This window comes from Falco punctatus (assembly GCF_963210335.1).
Source record: "Falco punctatus genome assembly, chromosome: 2".
Classification (NCBI taxonomy): domain Eukaryota; kingdom Metazoa; phylum Chordata; class Aves; order Falconiformes; family Falconidae; genus Falco; species Falco punctatus.
Genome location: NC_137581.1, coordinates 28,408,765 through 28,433,677, shown reverse-complemented (window position 1 = coordinate 28,433,677; position 24,913 = coordinate 28,408,765). Strand labels below are relative to the sequence as shown.

General features: G+C 39.3%; 1 protein-coding gene across 1 annotated transcript in view; it reads right to left on the bottom strand.

Annotated features, from left to right (window-relative positions):
• FREM2 (FRAS1 related extracellular matrix 2) overlaps positions 1-24,913 on the bottom strand; it is a 144,407-nt gene that overhangs the window by 10,936 nt on the left and 108,558 nt on the right. Inside the window, exons 12-20 of the mRNA XM_080376594.1 lie at positions 22,627-22,757; positions 21,534-21,692; positions 20,411-20,714; positions 17,618-17,749; positions 16,656-16,987; positions 7,102-7,294; positions 4,632-4,736; positions 3,413-3,540; positions 3,193-3,327 (exon numbers count right to left, since the gene is read on the bottom strand). Of these exons, the coding sequence (XP_080232720.1) occupies positions 3,193-3,327; positions 3,413-3,540; positions 4,632-4,736; positions 7,102-7,294; positions 16,656-16,987; positions 17,618-17,749; positions 20,411-20,714; positions 21,534-21,692; positions 22,627-22,757 (1,619 nt within the window). The remainder of the gene's footprint in view (positions 1-3,192; positions 3,328-3,412; positions 3,541-4,631; positions 4,737-7,101; positions 7,295-16,655; positions 16,988-17,617; positions 17,750-20,410; positions 20,715-21,533; positions 21,693-22,626; positions 22,758-24,913) is intronic.

Here is a 24,913-nt window from a genome sequence, read left to right as displayed (position 1 = left end):
TATTTTCATATGCATTTGAGCCATTTTAAACAAGAGTTCTTAAAAAATAATCTGTGAGGACCTGCTGGGTGAGATGAGTACTGTCACTTTATTTGCTTATTTTCTATGCACATCAAGTCTCATATGGATGACTTGGGGACAATGCAGGTCACTCATGGTAGACATCCCCACCTCCATGGGACTAAAGCCCATGAGATACTTGGTACCTCAAGAAGCAGAGAATTCTTGCGATGGCTCCATCCCAGGGCTGCAAGTATCTTGACTAAGGAAATGCTACTGTCAGGAAATAGTCATGTACATTTAAAGAAAGGAGATGCTGAAAGGACTGGGATAAAGCAGAGCTTTGTGGTTGAATGCTGTTCGTGTTCAGGAAATCCCAGAGAGAGACAGTAGTAATACAATCCTCACTAGGGTTCCAGGCTACCCGTTTCCCTCTTCAGGGGCCACAGAGAAAGGAAAAAGGAGATGGGCAGATACATACTAAAGAAGGAAATGTAGAACCAAAATCTCTAGAGTGGAGACACCAAATATATTGCCTTCTTGATGTTTGATCCTTAAAATGGCCCCTCACTCATGAACAGTGAAAACAATTGTGAAGAAAAGTTTTCAAGAAAATGAAAAGCCTCATGTTAAAAAGCCCAAGAAGATAATTCTGTACAGCAGCTGGAGCACTAGACCAAGAATTGGGAGAAACAACTGTTCTGCCCCATTACTTCATCATTAGGCTTTACAGCCAAAGTAATTTTGGTCCAGTTATGACACCTGCGCTCACTGACTTCATTGAAACATATAATGGTTTGGATTGGAGGGCACCTTTAAAGATCATCTAGCCCAATCCCCCTGCCATGGGCATAGACACCTTCCTCTACAACCAGGCTGCCCAAAGCCCCATCCAGCCTGGCCTTGAACACTTCCAGGGATGGGGCATCCACAGCTTCTCTGAGTAACCTGTTCCAGTGTTTCATCACCCTTATAGTGAATAATTTCTTCATTATGTGCAACCTGAATCTACCCTCTTTCAGTTGCCCCTTGCCTTGTTACTACAGCACTTGGTCTCTGGTTTTCTTATAAGCCCCCTTTACATATTGGGAGGCCACAACAAGGTCTCCTTGTCTCACTCTCTTCTTCAGACTGAACAAACCCAACACTCTCAGCCTTTCCTTAGAGGAGAGATATTCCAGCCCTCTGACCATTTTGAGGCCCTTCTCCGGATCCACTCTAACAGGTCCTTGTCTTTCTTGCACTGGAGACACCCCAGACTGGATGGGCCTGTGCAAAGTATGAGTTGTTGCCTAGTCTAAGGACCAGTGTCACAGGCTGACCATTCATGTTCACTTCTCTGTCTCTTGTTCCTTATTTCTAAAACAGTGGATAAAACAATGCTTATTCAGTTTTGCAGAATAACTAGAAGATCTTAGAGGTGAAGTGCTAGATATTGTCTACTGAATTTGTGCTACTGTACTGCTGTAATTGCTGCTTATTTGGGACCTGCTTTCAGTCCACATAGTCTTTCAATCTATGATGAAAGGGAACAATATCACGGGCCACAGAATCTCCTGAATTCCTTTTCCTATGGCATCTCAAGAAAAAGAGCTGGTCTTCGTTTGAAAATTATTGGTGGTGGAGGACTAACTGGCCACAGTCCTTGGCGATTATGACACTGCTGCAATTTTGCACCTTATCCCTATTTTCAACTGATGTACCTGAAACTTCCATATGCTGTATTATTAAAGCTTTATCTGATATAATAACCCTTATAGTATCCATTTATTTGTTCCAAGGTAGTTCTTAGTTTTATTCATAGTTCTTAGCCATAGACTTCTTCCAGGTAAGAGTTAGGTCTCTTGCTAGGCTACTTTGCCCATTTTGCAATGATTTTTGCAGCTTTTATGAATTTTCTTTGAATTATCAACACCTTGTTTATACTAGGACCTCACACAAGCTCTGGTTTAGCATTGCTGTGAATTGCTTTAGAGTTCCTAGAAGCAGATTGGAAATCCCAGACAAAAGCTGAAGTGCTGAACTAGTATAAATTCCCATCACTCCCTCCATTCAAACTTTTTCAAAATGTTTTGCTAATTAACTCTGAGAAGGCCGGTTTCCTGTCAGATCATGTATCATCTCTCTGCTTCGCCAGGACTTAATGCCATATCAGGAATCATCTGTTCTCCCATAGCTGGCATAATGTCAAATGAAAGCATAAAGACTGCATACATTCTCTTGTGTACTCTGGCTAATTCAACAGAAAAGTGATTGTGTATCCCTGACTGATCTGGATCGGATTTATACCGTAAGATGACCTAATAGCACACATCTATACTATTAATGAGCATGAAACCACAGCCACACTATTCCAGTATTAGTTGTACTGGCTCCAAACAACAGAAATGATACAACTTCCTCCTTACACACCCAAAGGTTATGCTAGCCCTTTTTATAAGACTGTAAACTGGCAGTTTATTTTCTGCTAACTATCCAACATGACCCCCAGATTTTTTCCAGTCAATGCTTTCTCAGCAGAGTCTATTTCTCCATGTTTTGTTCCCAGCTACAGAGCTTTACAGCTGGGCTTTGTGAAAGGTATGCTGTTTTGCCTGTTCCCATGTTCCCATATGATCCATATTGCTACCTACGGCTGCAATTTGTCTCACTCACTTTTGTGACTCTTAAAGCTAAGCATTTTAGCAGTGCTGGCTGTCTACACTTCCTTTATAGTCAGTGAAGGAAGTCCCGCCTTAGGCATGAAGCAATCTCCCTCTGGAGGTCCCACCAGAGAACTAGCTCTGATCTTTGTGTCAGATTAAAACCTTATGATAACATTTATGTTTTCCTAATTATCTGATAAAACTATTTCATACCAAAGCCAACAGACAAGTAAATAATTCCCAAGGTTAGTTCATATCACGGTATCTCCCAAACCAATGTCAATGAGCTTCCTATCAGCTATCAAAGATGGGCTGTGCATTGAGGACAAAAAACCATTTATACCCATGTTACTATATTAGCCTTTACCAGTTGGGTAAAACTGGTTAAACAGCAGAGGGGGAGCATGGGCACTCCCACCAATTTAGGAACTGGTTTGTTTAAAAGCAAGTAAATTAAGGTTCTAGAACTATTGTTGTAAGACCAACAAAGGCAATTTGGGTATCAAACTGAAAAGGAAACATGATGAAGGTATCATTGTGATGGTACCTGCTGGAAACGGATATCCAAATCGAATGTGATCGGCTCTCTAGGATTGCAGATAACTGGTAGGTTGTACTCCTGATGTGGAGCAGTGGTACAAGCTATCAGCTTCACAGTGTATGTTCCAGAATAGTCTCGAACCTGAAAAGAGAGAGAAAGCTGTTCCACCAGCACCCTAACTAACAGGCTGGGGCAACAGAAGGCAGAGTGAAGGCTGAGGTCTTACCGCAAAATCTGAAACAAAGCTCCACTGCTGTACTGGCTGGTTGTACGTTGGCTCACTTCGGATGAGGCTGAGGCTAAACGTCAGGCCTGGGTGATCAGCTGACATAACCATGGAAGTTAGAGATGAAGCTAGAAACATGTCAAGAGACAGATTTGTCACCTTTAGTGTTTCACTGCAAACTCTCAGAGCCTGAAAAACATTCCCAATAATTCATAAACCACGCCATAGTTGATGTTAATATATTTACAGGGCACTTGGTTTTATTAACTGAAACTAACAAAATCAATTACAGTCAACACAGCCGGGTTGGGCCACATAACCGGAACTGTCTGAAGATTAACAGACAGGCAAAAGTGGAATGGCAAAGATCTATATTCCCTCCTGTTTTAAACTTGGAATGTCAGCCCAGGGAACACAAAATAATTTCTCTTAGTAATGTAACTCTTTTGGCTCTACCTGATAGGCAAAACCTAACACACTAGAGGACAGCTGCGGAAAAGTAGAAGCACTATGAAGGAGTTTTACAGGTCAATAAAACTGAATTAAATTAGAAGAGATTTCTTAAAATTATTTTTCCCCCTTCTCACTATTGTTCAGCAGATTTAATTTAGTTAATCTTTTCCATGGCCAGCATTCATGGTCAGATTTATATCTGTAGACAGCCTTACACCTGTGATTATTCTGAATAAAGGCAGTAGGGTTTAAACAGATTAAATTGCAGGATCAGGTCCTCAGCAATGACTAATTGAATGGCAGTGAGAATATTTTATTAACAGAGTGATACAATACTCATACAAAACCTTTTCTTACTCTCTGAAAAAGGTCTAGATAACCTACAAAGGCTTCAAGTTAGGAAAGACATTTTAATACTAAGTTCCTAGGGCAACATCAGTAAATAGGTAATCATAGCTTTTAGATTAAAAACATGTATTTATAGATCCTCAGTGGACAGAATGGCCTAGATGTTCTTTTTTCATGAATCGGGCTCTTGATCAAGAATATCTCTGTTTTCCATCAGATTAATGCATATTCTATTAAGTTTGACAATCTGAATACAGTCATCAGTGACAAGAAAGTAATCCAAAGTAGAGGGAAAATCCTTATCTGAAGAGAATAGTACATAAAAAATTCAGGTATCAGTAGCAGAAATAAGAAAAATTAATAGTATAAAATCTGGGAGAGGTTTTTATAGTACTGCTAAAATATAGATTATGCTTACCAGGATGGGACATCACAAACAGACCATGAAACCGGGCTTCAGTCTTGAAGTTGACAACCAAGCGCCCCTCTTCACTGATACGCATGCTGGTTGGGTACAAGGAACCTGGCAGAAGAAGCCAATTTGCAAAGTTTATTCCTCTTGCAGATGACAAATAAAAGACACTCCTGTGAAACACCAGCCCCACTCTTTCGTTTCCACTTAATCATGTCAGTTGTTTGGGAGGGGGCCTGCTGCTACCTTTCGAGCTGACCCAAGATTCTTCTCCAACAAGAATTTACACAGTGGGGCCTAGAGTTTTCACAATGCTTCAGCTCTCCAAAGCACATACAGAACCTCCTGGCAAAACCATGGTGTTACACGTTATCACGGACCCACACAGCTGCTCTAGTAGGCTGAGGAATGTCCACAGCACAGTGTGCTTGTGTTCAGACAGCAGCATGGTCAGCTGCAAGGGAGTTCTATAGAAGGAAGAATACTTTTGTTTTCACGAGGTACTCAGGCTGACTCCTGCCAATGAAAGCTGCATCAGAGATACTCTTTAATCAGCGCCTCCCTATCTATTGTCCCAAGGCAGCACCCCTCAGCATTTAGTTGTAGCAGTTGGTTGTGGCTTCCATGGCAATCTGTTTGAGGGTGCTTGATTTTGTGAAACTCATTCTGACAGGCTTTGCATTGCTGGCAATTTCTGGCATGAATCCGGCTCAAAACACAGGCCTAATGTTTCCTAATTTCAGGTTACAAGGTCTTGTTTATATGTCAGAATTGGTTTAGTGCTGTAGCTTGCAGCCAAGTCCCTTTTTCTCTGCAGTTCTGCAAAGCTTCAGAGTTCAGGCATTTCCTCCAGTGCCCCCTTACAGCCAGCCAGTGATGGGCCCTCATTCTGCTTGCAAGGAGCAAGAAGGAAACGGGAATGTTCCTCCATGAATGTGTCAGCAAGCTAACATACTCACCAATATGAATGTATACCACCCACACAAAATCATCTGTATCAATCAAATGTATTGGTACATTAAATATATCTATATATGTATGTATGTATATATGAATTATTGCTTTAGAAGACCTGGACTGAGTTACAGTTTTATGTAGAATTTAAGTAGAGCAATTATATATAACCAGAGGTATGGAAATAAACTGGAAACTAGTTAACCCCTCTCTGCCCGGAAAAAACTGCTGCTCATTGTGTAAGGCTGCGGAGTCAGAAAATACTGCCCAGATCAGATTGGGATTTGTTAAGGGTCTATCCTTTGCTACCTTGCTGTGTTTATCATCTGTTTTGTGCTGGCTGTTTTCAAAGGGAGCTGCCAAAGTCCAGCATCTCCATCAGCTGGCCATCAGCTTCTTAAACAAAGAAACAAAATACTTAAAGCATCAAAGACAGGAAAATGGTGGCATAGATGCACCACATAACTGCTAAGGCTGAGGATTAGACCTCGTTGTTATTCAGTGACTAATACATCATATGATTTGTGTCATGTGGTTTATTCTTTAGGCATGGCATGACATGTGCTTCATTCTTCATGCACTGTAGATTCCCCTTGCCACTCCTGATTTCCTGCTTTTAACATGAAGACAGAAATTACATAGCAATGACTTCTGTAGTTCATATACAAAGTCTGCAGAAACAAAAGATGGTTTTATGTTCACTGGAGTCCTGATACTGTATAAGTGTACATACATAATTATAGCCAGTGCCTGTATTCTACCTTAGGCTGAGACAGATATGGAACACCTGAAGCTTAATGCTGGGAAACACTGAGTAAATTTACATAAATAGAACAAAGCAGCATATAGGTGTAACTATAAATTTTAATCTTTCACAGACATCTGTATGTCACTATTTTAAAAACATAAATTAACTTCTTGCAAAGATAAATTCTGTAATGATAGAGTTTGATTTGTTGACTAGTTATAGTCACAAACATTTATTGACAGTATCTATCACATTTAAAGAAGGTTTCACAGTTTATTACTCTAACACATAGGACAGGTTCTTATACCCTTTATATATTTCTGTATATTTCAAATATTTCACAATTCATGTTTCCAAAACATCAAAGGTTTCTGAAACTGCACATTCATGTCCAGAAAAAAATACCACAGAAAAATATCAATTGTTTTTCATTGAAGTGCAAAAATGTTGTATGGTGACAGAATATGAACACGTAGTGAACCTTGAAGTTCTGAGTAGAAATAGTTGTTTTAATTTCTCCACATGTACTTCAAACATAACAAAACATTTATCTTTCTTTGCAATAAAAGAACTGATGTCAACTTTACATGGTTTTCATAAACACCCCAGCAGAGAACTGAGGCTTGGAAATGACAGTTTGCAACTGATAATAAATTATATACTTTCTGGGGGCTTTTAAAAGTATTATAATGATTGAAAAAAACATCCTACTGCGTGCAAACTATACTCTTAGTAAAAGAAGACGAGTTGGATGAAAAGAAAACCAGCAACTACCTTGGAGCTCTGCTTCAGGTGGGCTACCGATCCCATCCTTCCACAGGATGGCAGTGTCATACACAAAAGTCAACCGGAGCTCCGACTGCAGGTCGAAATGCTGCCAGCCTCCTACACCCACCGGAGAGTGGAAAACGTAGGAGACGTACAAGGGGACCCTAAGCGTGACATAGGACTGCACTAGGTTGAGAACCTATAAAAAGGAAAATTATTTATTTAGGTTAGTGGTCATGAAAGGCAACATTGCACAGGTAATCCAAATGCAAGAGAAAGAGAAGACGCAACTTGAAATAAATATTGTGACTGAATCAAATTCTCTTATTTTGCAAATTACAGATGAAGTCCAAACCACCATATTTCAATGTATTTCACCTGAGCTTACATCTCCTCAAGATCCATTTTTGTATTTCAAACTGAATATGTGTTCTGATAAAACATAAACCTCTCAATTTTGACTCATTTTTATTTAGGTTTTTAAAGTACATAAACAACATGGCAACAAATGAAGGTTTTAGAAATTTTTGAAATATCCTTTTGCATTTGCTCTATACTTGTGCCTTAACCAACTCTTTTGCTTACAGTCTTACATTACTATCTTCTAAGAAGCTCTTCTGGAAGACCCTGAATTTGCTCAGATGTCATTGCAAGACTGATTCCTTGGACTGTACTTACTCATCTAGAACTATTTCTTCCTTTGTGCATGGATAGTAGCTAACACTCCATGCAAACACACAAATCATACCATTTATCACTGTCTGGAAGAAGTAAAAATAATATTCAAGTTGATACAGATTTAAAACCAGACCCTTTATGCATATATTGTGAAAAACAATAGCACTGTATTTAGTTATTACCAGTCAGAGAATTATATATTCTTCATATATAGAGATGAAAAAAGATAAGAGCAACAGTGTCAGTAAACTGTCACCTCTTAAGAAAACTCCTACATGATATGTGGATCTAAACTTTTCTGAAGAGACTTTGAAACTACGGTTTGTTAAAAATACCTTTTCATTCACATCTCTCTGATTAGAAATGTGCAATCTAGATCAATTTAGAGCATTCTGGATTTTCTTAGAAAGCCACGGAAGGAAAGGCATTGAGATCATTTCCCGGTGGGAAACTTTTCAGAGGCATAAATGGTGTTCAACTCTCATTTATTTCCCATAGAAATTCCATACATAAATTTGTATTTGAACATTTCCCTGGAGTGATTACTTTACAAGCTTCCAAAGAGTGTTTTGCACTATCAAAAAACTCCAGCATTCAAAGTACTTTACAATCTGTGTAATAAACAAACTGTTTCTGGGTTCACACAGTGCCGTGTCAGGGGGCTGAATGTCCATTACTTTACAGCTGCTTTACATTTCCAAATGCCAGACAAAACTTTCAGTAACACTATGAAACCACAAATTTACTGCCAGCACTGAGTGAACACTCTGAGCTAATTAAGGACTTCATTATGGCAAATGTTCATAGCTGCCACAACTCACTTCCACGCATGACACTCCTTGATCTACACACTATGCTACCAAAACCCTTTCCACTGACATTGTTTGCATTGTTCCATACAATGTGCTAGCCCTTAGACAACAGACAAACTGGAAACACAGAGTGTCATGCAGTAAAGCAGCCTGGTAGATAATATGAGAAGCTACAGTAAGAGATTATTTTCTATTAATGTTTGTTGGTTTTACAGAAACACAATCAAGAGCTTCTATTTGGAACAAAACCAGAGGGTTTACTTCTCTATATGTGTTTGATGACAAATCAAAGTTAGACAAATATATTATTCTTTAGGCCTATTTAAGCTGCAAGTTTATCTTTGGGAAACCTGCACAAATATCTCAGCAGTTACTTAAGACAATTTGCTAAATTGTTCCAAATAACAACACAGAATTCTCACTTCTATTAAAAAAAATATATATATATAGCTATGATGCAACTCTAAGTGCATCATGGTTTGCCCTTAATTCAGGAGTAACCTCAAACATTTGTCATTTCCTGGAACAGTATCAAGAACTGAACACATTTGCTAGTATAACAAATGTGTTGCTATTGAAAAGTCATCCCAGACAAACTGTCGTCTTTTCTCTGTGTGTTTTTGTTCTACATCTGCATGTTGTACAGTAAGAATTACACATTGAAGTCAAAGACCTGAAGTTCAGCTTGTTTATGAGGAAGAGACAAAGGTACATGATTTAATGTATGTCCACTATCCTTTTGAAAAGAAGCATACATCATGCTTAATGATAATGTAGAGAAGGACTGGAATATCACACAAGGAGAATTTAATGACCTTGAGGACTTGAATAACAGAAGTGAGATGAAATTTTACAGCTTAAAGTAATAGAAACTAGTGAGAGGGATTTCTGCTAGAAATTAAAGACTTTGCTTAGAAACAATAGAGGGGAAAAGATTTTGGTACATGAACTGATCACATCATAACTATGACCTTCTACCCTCTCCATGTGATATGATCCTAAGATAAACTGAGGAATGGGGTAGAAATTAGAAGCATGCATGCCATTATACAGAGCACTAGTGAGAGCTTATCTGGAACAGCTTTGATCATCCATGCTTGAAAAAGCCTACTTTGCATTGTAGACTGCAGAAAAAGAAATCAACATAATCACAAGAATGGCAAAATTATCTGATGAGAAGAGACTAAAATAGCCATGTTGGTTAGCCTAGTACAACAAAGGCTGAGAGGGAATACGAATGCTGTCTATACACGTCAGGAGATGAACAGCAGAGAAGGCCACTGATGATGAAAGATGGTGCTGACATGGGAACAGACGGGAATAAGATGGCCATGACAAATACAGCCTAGAAATCAGAAGAATTTCTAGCACTCAGTGTGGTGGCATTTAACAAGAATAATGAAGCCATGAAATCCTATTAGCTTTTGGATTAATTTTACTAGTGTTGGGACCACAATACATAGAGTTAAGGCACCGGCCTGGACAGAGTGATCCACAAACCCCTTCTAGTTCGGTGTCTTATGCTACCTCAAGTGAAAAAAACCCAAACACCTTCTTTCAAAGTCTTTCTTGAATTTCAAGTCCAAGGTACTATTGGCTCTTCACATGCAGTGCACATAACACAATCCATTAATGGGGTTTGTAAGCCACATGTTAGGGTTTTCTTGCTTCCATTCAATGGGAGTGTAGTATTAGCTCAACTCATTTGTACTGGTGGAAATCTAACCATGGGATCCCTTCTGGGGCTAGCCTGCCTGAAACACTGCTCCTTTGCCATATATCACCACTGCTTTGTGGGCAAATCTGAAACTATGGTGCTAAAGAATTGTCTTCATTTCTAGAACCCTAGAATTTAGAAAGGTCTTCCTTTTTAGCAAAACCCATATGTCCGGGCAGCAGGGCTGCTTGCCCCAGCCTAGGAATTTATTCATGCACTTATGAACGTCTGTGTGCTTCCATCAGTACATCTGCCCTTATGTGTGATTCATGGCATGTAGAGAGAGGAAGGGGTTCTTGCTAAACCAGCTGATTGAGTTTTTATGCATACAAATCCTTCTGCAGGCACTTGTGGACTTGTGGGTGTGGAGGAACACCTACAATACCGATAGCCAGAGAATTACTGAATAAATAGTTCTCTTTCCTAACAGGAAACGAAAACTTACAAGGCCCCCTCATTTCCTGCTGTCAAGGAAAATGCCATGAAGGGCAAACTAATCTTCAGTAGGCAGAAAAGAAAAATCTCAAGACACGCTACATGAAATACAGAGGACCTTTCAAATAACATAAAAAGGAAATTAACTGCAGAAGAAAACTGTGTCAGAGTAAGTGAGCAGACCCCTACCACCACCACCCTCCCCCAAATGAATTGATGGAATGTGTTACACAGATGGGGGAGTCTTACTTCTCTAGCCCTCTTACTAACACCGTTTAGGTGAACATGAGAAAACATTCTTTCCATTGAGTTATCTTTATTTTCCAGCACTGCCTGTGAAGCCTATTGAAAGTAGCCAGCTGTTCATATTTTATCTCAATGTGACACTGATGAAACCAAAATGGTAACATAGAGTTGTGTAAGTGTAGGATCAGCTTAACTGCTGTAGAGAGACAGGACAGGTGCATAATGTATCTATGCATTCTATGCACAGGAGATTTTAGCAGTTGTACTGACAAAATTATATTCATTAACATTAATTTTAAACAATAGTAGGTGGGTGTGACTTTTAGCCTTCAGATAGCAGGAGAGAAATACACACTACAGCAACAGCTCAGCTAAATTGGGCAAATTGTGTCTAATAATCTGTGACAATGCTAGGTCTGGAGAACCTGAGAAGGCAGAAGACTCAAATTTTTCCAAGCAGGGAACTCTTACTGTTAGTATCTGAAAAAGTGTACATCACAGATCACTCAAATAGCACATCTCAAAATTCATGTGTGTGAGGGAAGAACATAATTTATACTGGATATTGATATAAGAAGCAGAATTTCATACATTTCTTTTTTGCAAGTCAAAATTTTGCAGAGCACAAGATCTGTTTTTGAACACTGACAATTCCCATTTAAGACTTAGGAAATATTAATGGGAGTTTCTATAGGTGTTCTCCTTTTGTTCCCTTTTCTGTTGCAAACTGTCAAACTTCATTAAGTAAAAAAACATAATTAGTTTGAGAATCTGTCATGTAACAAGTGAGAATATTTACAACAAAAAACATTTTCAGTTAATGCTTTGGGGCATGGACTCTGTTCTACATTTATATTGTGCTTTATTTATCTGGCTTACATTTCCAGAGGGCAGAACTTGGCAGTGTGTGTGTGCATTGTTAGTACTGATAAAATCAGAATTATAAATAACACAAGTTCATGTTTTATATTGTATATCCCAATGAAACAAACTTTTCACGAAAACTGTCTTTTTGTCCTCCAAATTGGCCTAAACCTCATTTTCTGTTGCATTTACTTGCTATGTCTGTGAATCTGAGTCACAGAAGTTTAACAATGTTATCAAGTAACTGTTTACACAATATCAATGTGGTAAAGTTAAGATTTCATCCCAAGAAGGCAGGCAGCCAGGTAGGTCACAGGTGAAATGCAAAGCAGGTTTGTTTAAAGAAGTCTGAATGGAGAGGTGAATGCAATACAGCCCTGAAATGCCAGCTCCTTGAAAAATTTAACCTCTGACTTTGTCACAGAGCTGGTGCATTAACTTTATAGTAGAGTGTTTTCTTCACAGCGCTTAGTGAATGCATGTGTTTGCAGCTGGAGAAAAAAAAAGTTTGACTGTTAGCGAGCTTCCATGTCAAGGGAATACAAGTTGCAGGGTTTTCTTAAACTTGACTGTGGTGGCTGCACTGAACAAAAAAATCTGAAATTAGATATTTCTGTCTATTTGCATTTTACAGCATCTAGTAAGATTTTCAGAAGAGCTGACTTTTCCCACTAAAGTATAATTTTGGTAAAACTAGAACTGGTAAAGCTGGAAATATAATGTTTCTGTGTAATAAAAAACCTCTGCAAGCTGCCTCATATAAGCTGTGGCTGTACGTTTGTGATTTTAAAATCTGTTTTCACATGGGATTTCCAAACACTCTGTGCCATAACCTGTGTGGCATAAACGTGAACTGAACATACTGGAAAAAAGGGATTTTCAGTTTTGGCCAGAAATAACTGTTTTACTTAGAGACAAAACACAGTGCTCAGCTGTATTCAATTACAGTAACTTCAAGGTATCAGTCTGTACATTCAAGTATTTCAATATGTGTTCTTCACTTTCTTGTTTCTGTCAAAGACTTTCTTAATTGGTTGTTGTTAATAAAATTTGTTTGAACGGTAATTTCCTTGCTTCCCTATGCCAGGTTTGGCAATGGACTGGAACTAGGGAAAGTAACATCCATATATAAATACTTGGCCAGAACCACGCAGAAGATTTCAAATGCCAAAATGTCTGGCTACAGCAAACAGTTATAACAGTAGGAAATGAGATCAAATGATACTCCATACTATCAAATAAGTCTAGGCCAACACTTCTATATATACTTTATTTAAGGATAGCCACTTGCTTGGTTTTCACTGTTTCATTTTTTAACTTCCTTTCACAAATATGTCATTGTTCTACACCTGCATCTTAAGAATGAGGTGCCTGTAGTACTTGACTCTCACAATGTCCCATGAAGTTCAACATTTACTAATTACTTGAAAATACAGGAAGACAGCCCTTAGGTAGGCAAGTTCCACATTTTTGAGGCCTATACATATCCAAAGACAGACACTGACATTTAGGCTGTTACTGCAGGTTGTCCAAAAGAAAGCTGTTGCTGCTAACCATCAAAGCTGACCTTAACTTTGGCCAGAACAGAACTACAATCAAAAAGAATTAGCTCAATTTAAAGAGGAGCAGATCTTTATTTTTAAATATAAGGTGCTTAAGCTGCACATCTAAATCCATGTTTAGACACATAAATTCCTGACTTTTCAGATGTGGTGAATATGGTCAGACCCCAGGAACAAAGCGTCTAGCTGTAGACTGAAAGGAGTGCTGCATCTAACTCATGCAGGGTTTGCTCAAGCACAGAGTAATTGAGAAACAGAATGGGTCACAAGCAAAAGGTCTCAAAGAAAAAAAAAAAGAAATCTCAGACCTTCTCTGTATGTATTATGACAGTTCAGGAGTTCATGGGAACTGGCTAAGACAGCTGCAGCCTGCAACAAACACTAGGAGCACTGCCAGAAGAACTACACCAGCTGCAGGTCTCCCACCTCACTTCTTGCTGATTGAAACTCATCTTCTTCCCCTACCATAGAAGGAACACCTATAAAGTGAAGTTCCACAATCACACAAGATGTTGCCAGTTACTTTTGTGAAATCTCTCTGAAGCAACAGTACTGTCTTTGTTTGACCATACAGGTATTGGACAGCTAGAATCAAAAAACAGAATTTTGAGCTTAGAGATCTAGCCAAAACTGACGCTATTAAATTTGCAGTGGTAGCAGGATGCGGTAAGAGTGTTTTTGTTATTTATCTCTTCTGTCTGTATAATAGAACTTAAGCTTCCTTTGTGTGCTAAAAAAACATGGTGAAAACCATAGCTGCCAGCTTTCCTCTCACAGAGGAGGATTATTAATTGTTCACTGAAGGAGAAAAAACCAACAATGGTGACAACCACAGAGATAGGGCACTGACTGCCTCCCCTCTCAGCTGGAGGGGGTCATGTGAAGATAAAGACCAAACCTGGAGAAGAATTAAATGGAGGTGGGGGAAACGGGGAAGGCAGTGAAGCGCATACTGGCTGTGGGGCAGTGCTTCACTGCTAGAAGTAATTCAGCTTGATATTTCACTTAACACACTGTAACCTCTTAGCCATAACCTACGAGGCACTAAAGAATAACTTCAGCTGCAGTTTCATGGCTCTCATAGCTCATGTTCTCCCCATTCTGCTTTTAAATGAGTGGTCTTACCTAAAGTACATAATGCTTCTGGAGCTTAAAGCAAGAACAGCTCTCTGCCTTGTTCACATTACCATTTATGCATGTCCTCCACAACTGAATATACAGGTTCTTTTCATTTACTAAAACAGTGGAATGTATCCTCTCCTTTGTTTACATGCATATAGGTTTTATTTAAACACATATTTGTCTAAAACAGCTATTCAGCCTTTTCCCTAAATGACACAAAAATATTCAAAATGGAAAGGATTCATACCAGGCCTTCCTTTCTTTTCACTGTGGGAGAAGTGCCTTGCATAGGTCACAGAATCAGAGCCACAGCTGCTTGGCAGCTGTGTGTGCTTATGTGCTTATCATTGAGTTGTGTGGGAAATAAGAATATATGATTGCATATTTACATGGGCATAAGGAGATAGTCAAAGATGATGAGTTGAAGAAATTAAATCATTCTAAGAACAGTGAAGATTACTGTCATTTTTATCTTGTGGGAATGTGTAAGTTTTACATTCCACACTTGCATGCCACCTTCTTCCCTCTGACAGTTCATAGTCCCAGTGGAATGTACCTGTAGGAGGATCTGCCTGCAGCAGAGGGGCAATCCCAAGCAGATGCCCCAACATCAAGTGAGCTTTCAACATGAAGGCAGAGACCTTCTGGTTTTATACCTTACAGAGTATGTAGTCTCTAGTTAAATGGGACAGAATGTTAGGAACTGAACTCAGGGCTAAAGAGAACCTGGTGCAATTTCTTGTCCAGCAAACTGACTGATCACCTGTGGACACCCACAGAGTATGGTGGACTTTAGGTGTGTAAGTATAAAAAAAAGGAAAAGCAGTTTATCTGATTAGGTATCTACATGTCCGTTGGCACCTATGCTTTTAGTAGTAAAACAGCTTTGTTGTTGCACATGCCCATAGGCTTCTTTGGACAACAACACACTTTTCTCATCTGCTAAGGCCTCATGTCATTTCGGACTTACAATAAGAATTTGTGCATATAAGTCTACTGAGGTCTGATAAACAGATGGATCCTTGGCAAAATTAACACCTGTCAAAAAGCAGAGAAATTATGGCCATTTCACACAGTGGCCTGATCCTTTCCACAGTGGCTCAACAAGGAAGGCTAGCAAGCCAGTAAAGTGAGTTAGCTTTATCACACAGTTGTCATGCTGTGGATGGACTTCTCTGAAACAAGGTACTGCATTTCCAGTCTTTCTTCCAGCCTGTGGGATTATTCCCCAAAGAGACTTTTCTGTGTCATAAAGGACTGATCTTCATAGCTACAGCTTTTGTAGTCCAGAGCCTAAGTGGTATCAGACAGGCTTATATGGTAATTATACAAGGAAGACCTAGGGATTAACTTCGCTCTCAATGTACTAGAAAAAATCTTGCATCCTTTTGCTTCCACATTACTATGGATCTATAGAAATAATTTTCCAAAGAACACCTGATGGTCTCACCAGTCTCTTTGTTTTAACTCCCCAACCACTTTCACAGCTCTGTTCTTTGTCCATTCCATATTAGCAGCTTCTCATTGCTTCCTGACCAAGGAATTTTCTGCTGGGTGATGCAAGATCACTGTGCTGTCTGCACTGGCGGGTCTTGTTACCCAGTGAGCAAGATCAGCAGAGCCAAGCAGCTGGTAGGACACTGCAGTCCAATGTTATCAGCAAGAAGGCTCTTCACAATTTTTTAAACTCTTTTTTAAGATACACCATGACTAACACTAAATAGCCCAGACTATAAATATGCTAAAAGCAATCCTTTAGAAGCTTTTCATTCTAAGAAAAGACTAAGGTGGCTCACTATACAGTAAAAGTGTGATTGATTTGTCCTAAAATACTTCAAAACTGTATTGGGAGATAACAATAGCAAATTTCATTCAAACTAAATTATTCCCTTACTTTCAGTCAGACAAGGATTTCATATATAACCTATTAGCATTTAATGAATATCAATAGATTTATAACATAAGTTGGCTTTAGGGGAAGTCTGTTTCTTCTTAAGAAAAAAACCCAAAACATTTTCCAAATAAATTAATTCTAAACCCACTTATTTTTACCAGCACAGATGCATTACAAGGGAAATCTTTCATTTTAAGAATACAGTACAAAATCAAGTTACACTTCCGTACCTGTCCATCTGTCCCAATAGTGCCTCCACAATCTGTGAGGAGCTCGGACATGTCATAATAGCTAACAAACTCCCATAAACAGGCTTCCAGATTCAGATTGCGGTAGAAGCGTAGGGTATTGAAGCCCCTAATTATTGGGCTGTATTGATAAGGAATGGTCTCTCCAATCACATCTGGATTTTTGGTAGCATCAGTTAAGAAACCATGGTGGGTCTTCACTTCTGTGTAATCCAAGAGGTTGGAGCATTTATGGTTTCCAACTCTAGTTCCATCAGGGCTAAGGGTCAGCTCAAAGTTGGAGAGCTCTCTTGTAGAAATAACAGGCAGCATACCTAAAAAATATTAATTTATATCACTATCACTAAATTTCAGTTGTCAGAGCTGCTTAATTTAGCCAAAGTTTGCCAAACACTAAGCTTGTTATGCAGTGCTTCTGTATTTTTTACTTATAATGTACTTTAGAATTCAAAGGAAGTTGATATGCTAAGTGTGTATGAGAATGTTATCCACAATAGCTATATCTTTATACCATGAAATGTGAAATAAAAAATTTCTAAATCTCCAACATATTTCTTAGTCAGGACTTAGTGCGATTTTTCAGAAGCACATGGTAATTAACTGATTTTATATTTTTTTAATAAATAAATTCTTCTTTGGTATATCTATGCACTTCAAAGGAGTTTTACAAAGTGCAGGTCTAGTTCAACTTATGTAAACTATGCAATTAATCTGAAAACAATCTTCACATCAAAGACTATGTATCAATACAGTATCTTATGCACCTTGTTGCAAACTGCACTTTTACATTCATCACATTCTTCTCTGGTCCCATGTGTTAAAAGATTATATTATTATTTAGGCTATCTAAAATGACATGATTTAAAATCGCATGACTAATAAAATAGCACAAATAACAGCTTGTTGTATGTGTTCTCTCAACTACACAGCTGATTTTGTCATACCATCAATATGTGGCATTGTGACAGTCAATTTGATGAGGTTGGCATAATCAGGATCTTCTGGGCCGGTATAGCGCAGTTTGGCAGAGAATGGTTCTGCTCCAACTACTCCTGACATATGAGGTTGACAAAGACCTAATGGAAAAAAAGAGACAGTAACTTTACTTTATGTCTAGAGGAAACAACCTGTACTTTCCCTTGCACTATTTTTAGATGTGCTCTTTTCCACTGTACAAGTTTCCAAAACAAGGAGAATTTTCATGAATGACAAGTAAATACTTTCAGTAGCATTTACCAGAGGTTTGAACAGGAATTTACGCAAAAGAGGGTTCAAACAGAAATCATTGCTAGATCAGCTGGACCACATTTTCAGAACCAGGTGATGATACCGCACCTGTACATTTTCAGCTGCATGTGTCAACCATAGCATGAAGTCAGTGTCAAGTGCCAATACTTTCTTACACAGGTCCTCAGAGGCATACACTTTTATTCCTCCCACCCTCTTAAGCACACACACAGCTTTATGGAAGATACCTGAGTAGTGTTCAGTTGGTTTTGGCACTGGATTGGGATGTGAACCTATATATGCCTTCATAGGACTCTCTGAGCCCTCTGTTCCATTAGTGACTGAAATGTAGTTAGAATATTGTGTCAAAGGATCTTTAGAAATACTGTGCATATACCAACGTAAAGCCAGCTTCAAAGTTAGATCAAGTTGCTCAGGGCCTTGTTCAGTTGCATGTTGAATTTGTCCAAGAAAGAAGAATCTGTAACTTATTTTGGCAATCCTTTTGAGGGATAGTTCAACTTGTTCTGGTATTAGTCCTGCTTTGTAGGACCAGAAGATTAGGTTTGCAATCATATAATTTGAAATCCATGTGGCTTGTAGTTGAATCATTCAATGCAGAAGTGTCTGCATTCTGGCCACAAGAATCATAGCACATTGTCATGCAATGGCCAAAGGATCACAAGGTACTCTAAGAAAGAAATCAGTAGAAATGGAAAATCAAAACAGTTGCCTTTGCCCACATTTCTACTGTTTGCCCATTTCTGAGGGATTACAAGAAAAGAGGAGGCAGGGCTCTCCTCTTGGAGAACATACTGGTTCTGGTGCACCTCATCTGGCTCAGCAACTCCAAGTTGGAAACTTCTGGCATGAGGAAACAAAATTTCTCTTCTGTACATGATAGCATCTTTCGTTTGTTTGTTTGTATTTTTTCTCAAATGCAAGTAAAGCGTACTAAAGAGGCTAAATAGAATTTTTTCACAATCTGCCTTACATTTGAGAATTTGGTCTATGCACTGGAGGTCAAGCATCCTCAAAACTGAAAATATTCAAGATTTTGTCAGGTTGCTCTGAACATTGCATTTCTTTCAAAACAGAATCTTAGAATTTCCTTTATGTAGTACATGATCTTCAGGATTGTTCATTTCCACATCACAGGTTACCTCAGGTAATATATGCATGACAATTCAGTCCTGAGCCTGAGCTAACCAGTCCTGTTAATTTGTCAAGTGTAATCCAAGTAACACATTATAACTGAGCCAGTCTGTTTCACATGACAGAACTAGCTCACCCAGCATAAGATTGTCTGCCTTTAATGAGCGCTACACTGCACCTTGTAGGCAATACCCTTAGACAGAGTCCTCTTTAGGGTGTAGGATTCCTGATAGTACAAACAAAGGTGACTTGATCCTACAGTCAAAATGTGGAATAAAGGATAGGGGTTAATAGAGATTCTATTAATTAAGCTACTTAGAGCCCTAACTTAGCAGAATAAACTGTTTTAATTAAAATATTTAGTTGGAAAGGCCAAGGAAATGAAAATGATACTGCAAATGAACAATCATGTAATTTATTATCTATCATAAGGTCTCACAAAACCCAGAAGAGTTAATGTTGCTATGAAAGCAGCAGAGATGACACAAAGAATGCAAAATGGCTGCAGAAGGGTAATAAAATAGAATGCTTTGTAATTTACCTTGACTGCTGACAATTACTCATTCTCCATATTATAAAATAAACATAAGTATCTGTGCTTTCTGCAACAAAATATCATATGCTCTCAGACTGTACTCATGTGCATGTCAGCTCTTCATCTCTGCTTCATAATGTTGTTCAGTACAAGTTTCATGAAAAGAGCTGGCTGGGCAGAGGAGGTAGGCTACAGTAACTGCTGGCTGAGAGAAAGCATCATCAGTTTGGTACTGATTAGGTATCAGAGAGAGACAAAGAAAGTATCAGAAAGAAGGATGACTATTATGAATACCTCAACCATGAAAAAATTTTATCTACACCCCATTGTTGGACAACAGTTGCAATAGTCCTTAGTCAAGGAAGATACTGAATCTTGGGTGTCCAGTGAGGCCTGAATGCCAGATGAAGCTTTTCTTTTGGCTAAGCATTCCTAAGAGCATTCCCGTGTGGGTTCTCCAATGTCTAACAGGAGCTGAGATTGCAATGCAACATTACTACATTTGAATTCAAAGGCCAACAGAAACCAGCTTTCACTAATTCCATTGCACATTACATACTATTCTCCTAAACATAAAAGTTTGTTTTTAAAGTTGTGCTTTTAAAGATGTGGAAAATTAATAAAGAGAAAAACCATTTTCTTCACACAATTAATTCTCTGCTGTGTGAAGAAAAGAGATTTTGCACCGCCTCTACAAACAACAGAAGAAAAGCTGAAACTGTAATGTCAAAACACCTGATCATCTAATCAGATTTTGTTAGGATGGAATCTGGGATCCAAAAGAGGTCTGGGGGTTTTGCAATATGTAATGATGTCTTACCTTCTGACGTGCTTATAGTTACAATAGGGCTCATAAGCTCAAGACCCTCATTCCCATCTGAATTCACAGCACGAGCCGCACACTGGACACGAGAACCAGCTTGAAAGTAAATGGAGTCAAGTGTAATCATCTTGGAGGAAGTGAAGAAGGTATCAAAGTCAACCTCCTTCATGGGGCTAGTCACACCATCAGGACCAGTGGGTGCACTTACAAGCCACCGGTATTGTGTCAGAGTATTATTGATGTTCTCACTGGCACATATAGAACCAGTCTTGTCAAAGTCTTCGTATTTAGGATTACAAGCCTGCAGAACAAGGCAGATGTGTTAAAATTTTTTTGCTTCATGGCAAAGGAATTTTAATTTACCAAGAGTCACTAATCTCAAAAACATGGAATTGACAACTCCAATAAAACTATTAAGAAATCAATTTATTTTGACAGTGACACTTTCAGCACTGTTACGGTATATTAAAAGGCAGGTCTAATCATGCTTATTGAAATAAAAATATTATTTTAAATTATGGCTTATTGGTGAAAATCTAACTATGTTATGAAGGTACAGACTACACTCTCACATACATATTTTGCATTTCAATATTTCTTTTGGTTTTTATATTTAGGAGAACTATTCAACATAAGATGCATTCCTGTGCATAAGGAACGGTGTGAGAAACCAGCTGAAGATGCAGAGTCCAAAACCTTCCTCAATGCATATGAACATTCATGCAAACTTTTCAGTTGCAAAATTACAATGAAAGAAGCCTGTAGGACTTCAACAGACAGTACTAATTTTTCAGTCTGTATCACTCATTGAAAACAATTTATTGCCAGGGATTTTAACTCTACAAATTAAGGCGAGACAATGCAGGAAATAGTAAAATCATGCAATCACAGACTTAGTGTGAACATCAAACTGCTCTTAGTGATGAACAAGTGAAAAATCTTTCTATGCTTTTTGTCCTCTTGAAAATTGATTTGTTATCCAGACAAAGTAGATTAACTCTTAGGACAGTTCTAGTCTCATGCGTGACTCACAACAATATGGATGGATACTGAGCGCCTAAAGTCCATTGAACAAAAAACATATACTGATTTTGTTCCATCTTTCCACAGAGATACTCACTGTGATACAGATGACAGGATAGCCAGCTATGGGACTTGTTCTGTCTTTGGCACTAGAAGTATCATCATATATCAAAAGGGATGCAACTTGCGGGACAGAGGGAAAGGTGACATCTGCCATGCTGTTCATTTCTTCAATGTAAACAATGGCCTTGGCTGTCTGAACAATGAAAAGGCAGAAATAGTTCTCTGTGAATATTTAAATAAACAAGGGGATTCAGCCTAGACCTTGATCAGAATATGTGTAGCCTTTGGAACATTGTCCTCAAAGAAGTTCTAACACCTCAACTGGATGAGCTGTTGAAAAAGGGTTGAGGCACTGGAAAGTATATTGCAGACTACAAAAGCAAGAGCTAAAATTATATTTTTCTTTTCAGAACACTGAAGATACCAGACCCAGTGGGGTACCTTTTGTCCCAGCTTTCTTGAATCACTTCAGTACTCTGGCAGAACCCTAATGTGCAGTGTATGCTTTAACGCCTGGTGGAAATGGGACGCTTGTCATCAGCAAAGGCTGTGTCTCTGCTGTCTGGCCACCTGGAGTCAGACTATATATATTGTGATACTGATGAAGTGGTCAAAGAGTTTGAAGAACATTATATGCAGAATCAGAGGAATATACTGTTCAAATTAAAAGTACATATGTTATAATGCTAAATAAGAAAGTGTGGCTATTTCATTTCACACAACGAGATTAATATTAAAAGGGTTTTGAAAGCAGAAGTTATATTTCACCTAGTTGCTCTTTTTACAGCATAGAGGTTATATTGTGTTGCCAGAGTGTGTTTCCAAGAGGATATCAGTTTTTAGGACTGATTCTATGAGGAGAATGTGTCTGGAATGGTATCTTGAAGACTTCAGTCTCTCATTGTTTCCATGACCCCACGAACATTATTCCCTTGGCAACAATCTGTTTTGGGTAGGTACTACTGTGTCAGCTGGGATGATCTTCTTTGTCTTTTAAGATACAAGCCAAGATATACAAGCCATATACATGGTGTGTATAAACCTTAGAAGAAGAGTAAAGCTGTGAGCCAGAAAGTAAGGTCTGTTTACCAGATTTTGCTGTTGAGGACTTTGCATCAGTTTGTTACCTGTATTTCTGCGACCATGTTCTCGTCAGGCTTCAGGTGAACAGTGAAGGCTTCTCTCATCTCCCTTACTCCATCAAAGAGAACTTCAATCTCCACAAAGTGCTGTGTTTCACCTTCCTTAAACTCAATTTCTAAAAATATAAAAAGACACTTAAAAATAAATCTGTTTTTTCATAACAAGCTGTAATTCTAGACCCAGCCACGAGAGATGGCAGTTAATACTCACTTTTAAAATTACAGATGTTCATATATTTAGTTTAACCTCTTTGATGCTAAAAATAATAATAATGAATAGCAGTGAACACATGGAAATCACTGAAAATAAAGCATTATCATCATCAAAAGAGATTTGCAAAGACCAAGATTTAGTCTCACAGAAAGTAATTCCTTGAAAATTACCTGGGACTAATTATTACATAAACGTTGGTAACATGAATGACCAAAAGACTGAGGAGATCTCAATAAAAAGTATTTGTCATGCCCTAGTCATACAAGATGCATTTAATTACAATGGCATATACCAAAACCAAGATACAAGACTAGAGTTACACAAAAGAGTACTGCATTTTGAAAAGCATTATCGCTGAAAAAACTTTGCTTGCCATGATGGATAAAAAGTTCAGTCTTATCTGTCTCTATTGAGTTTGTGTAGCAAAGTCTTGGTAGTGGGAGGGCTGTAGGCATGGCTTCTGTGAGAAGATGCCAGAAGCTTCCATCATGTCTGACAGGGATAGGGCCAGCCAGCTCCAAGATGGACCTGCCACTGGCCAAGACTGCATCCATCAGCGGTGGTGGTAGCACCTCTGTGCTAACATTATTTAAGAAGGAGAAAAAAACTGCTGCACAGCAGCAGTCAGAAGGGAGAAGTGAGAAAATGTGAGAGAAACGACTCTGCAGGCAGCAAAGTCAGTGAAGGAGAAAGAGGAGGAGGTGCTCCAGGCACTGGAGCAGACTCTGCTGCAGCCCGTGGTGAACACCACAGTGAAGCAGGCTGTGCCCTGCAGCCCAAGGAGGTCCATACTGGAGCAGATCCCCACCGGCAGCCCCTGGAGGCCCCACGCCGGAGCAGGTGGGTGCCCGAGGGAGGCTGTGACCCGTGGGCAGCCCACGCCGGAGCAGCTCCTGGCAGGGCCTGTGGCCCCGCGGGGAGAGGAGCCCGGGCTGGGGCAGGTTTGCTGGCGGGGCTGGGGACCCCGGGGGGACCCGGGCTGGAGCCGGCTGTGCCTGAAGGACGGCACCCGTGGGGGGACCCGGCTGGGGCAGGGTGTGAGGACTGCAGCCTGTGGGAAGGACCCACGCTGGAGAAGTTTGAGGAGGACTGTCTCCCGTGGGAGGGACCCCATGCTTGAACACGGGAAGAGTGTGAGGAGGAAGCAGCAGCAGCAACATGTGAGGAATGACCAAAACCCACATTCCTTGTCCCCCTGTGCTACTTGTGGGGAGGAGGTAGAGAATTTGGGAGTGAGGTTGAGCCTGGGAAGAAGGGAGGGGTAGGGGAGAAGCTGTTTTAAAATCTGGTTTTATTTCTTATTGGCCTACTCTGATTTGATTGGTAATAAATTAACTTAATTTCCCCAAGTTGAGCCTGTTTCGCCCATGACGGTAAATGCTGAGTGATCACCTCATCCTTATCTCATGGGTCTTTCATCATATTTTCTCTCCCCTGTGCAGCTGAGGAGGGGAGTGATTGAGCAGCTTCGGTGGGCACCTGGTGTCCAGCCAGGGTCAGCATACCATACTGACAGTAAGAAGAGTGCTGTGGTTCCTGGATGTATTAATTACTAAAGGAAGAAGTAGTACAGAAACTATTTAACGTTCGTTTAGGGAATGGGTGAGAGCGATACCAAAATAGTAGGTGTATTTCTACTGTCTTTATTTTTAAAGGATGTCAAATCAATCAAAGATGGTACAGAAATGACCAACAGAAACTGAGGACCAGAAGGAAAAAAAAAAAAAAAAAAAGACTTGCAGAAAATGATGTTCTGATTAGTATATTGAAATACCGTCGCACACAAAAAATACCGGATGCTAAAGAGCTCTGCTGAAGTATGTATAGTGATGATGAAGCGATAAGGACTGGTCAGTGAAGCAAAACACTAAGAAACACTCATCCTCTCCAGTGCCTTCAAACCAAGACTGGATGCCCCTTCTGAAGTGTATACTTCCTCTAACCAAAAGTTATTGGGTTCTACAAAAGTAGCTAGGGGAAACTGGGAGAATCCTGCAATCCATAATGAGTCTAATGATACTTCCAGCCTTAAATTTTACTAAGCCATGAAAATACTCT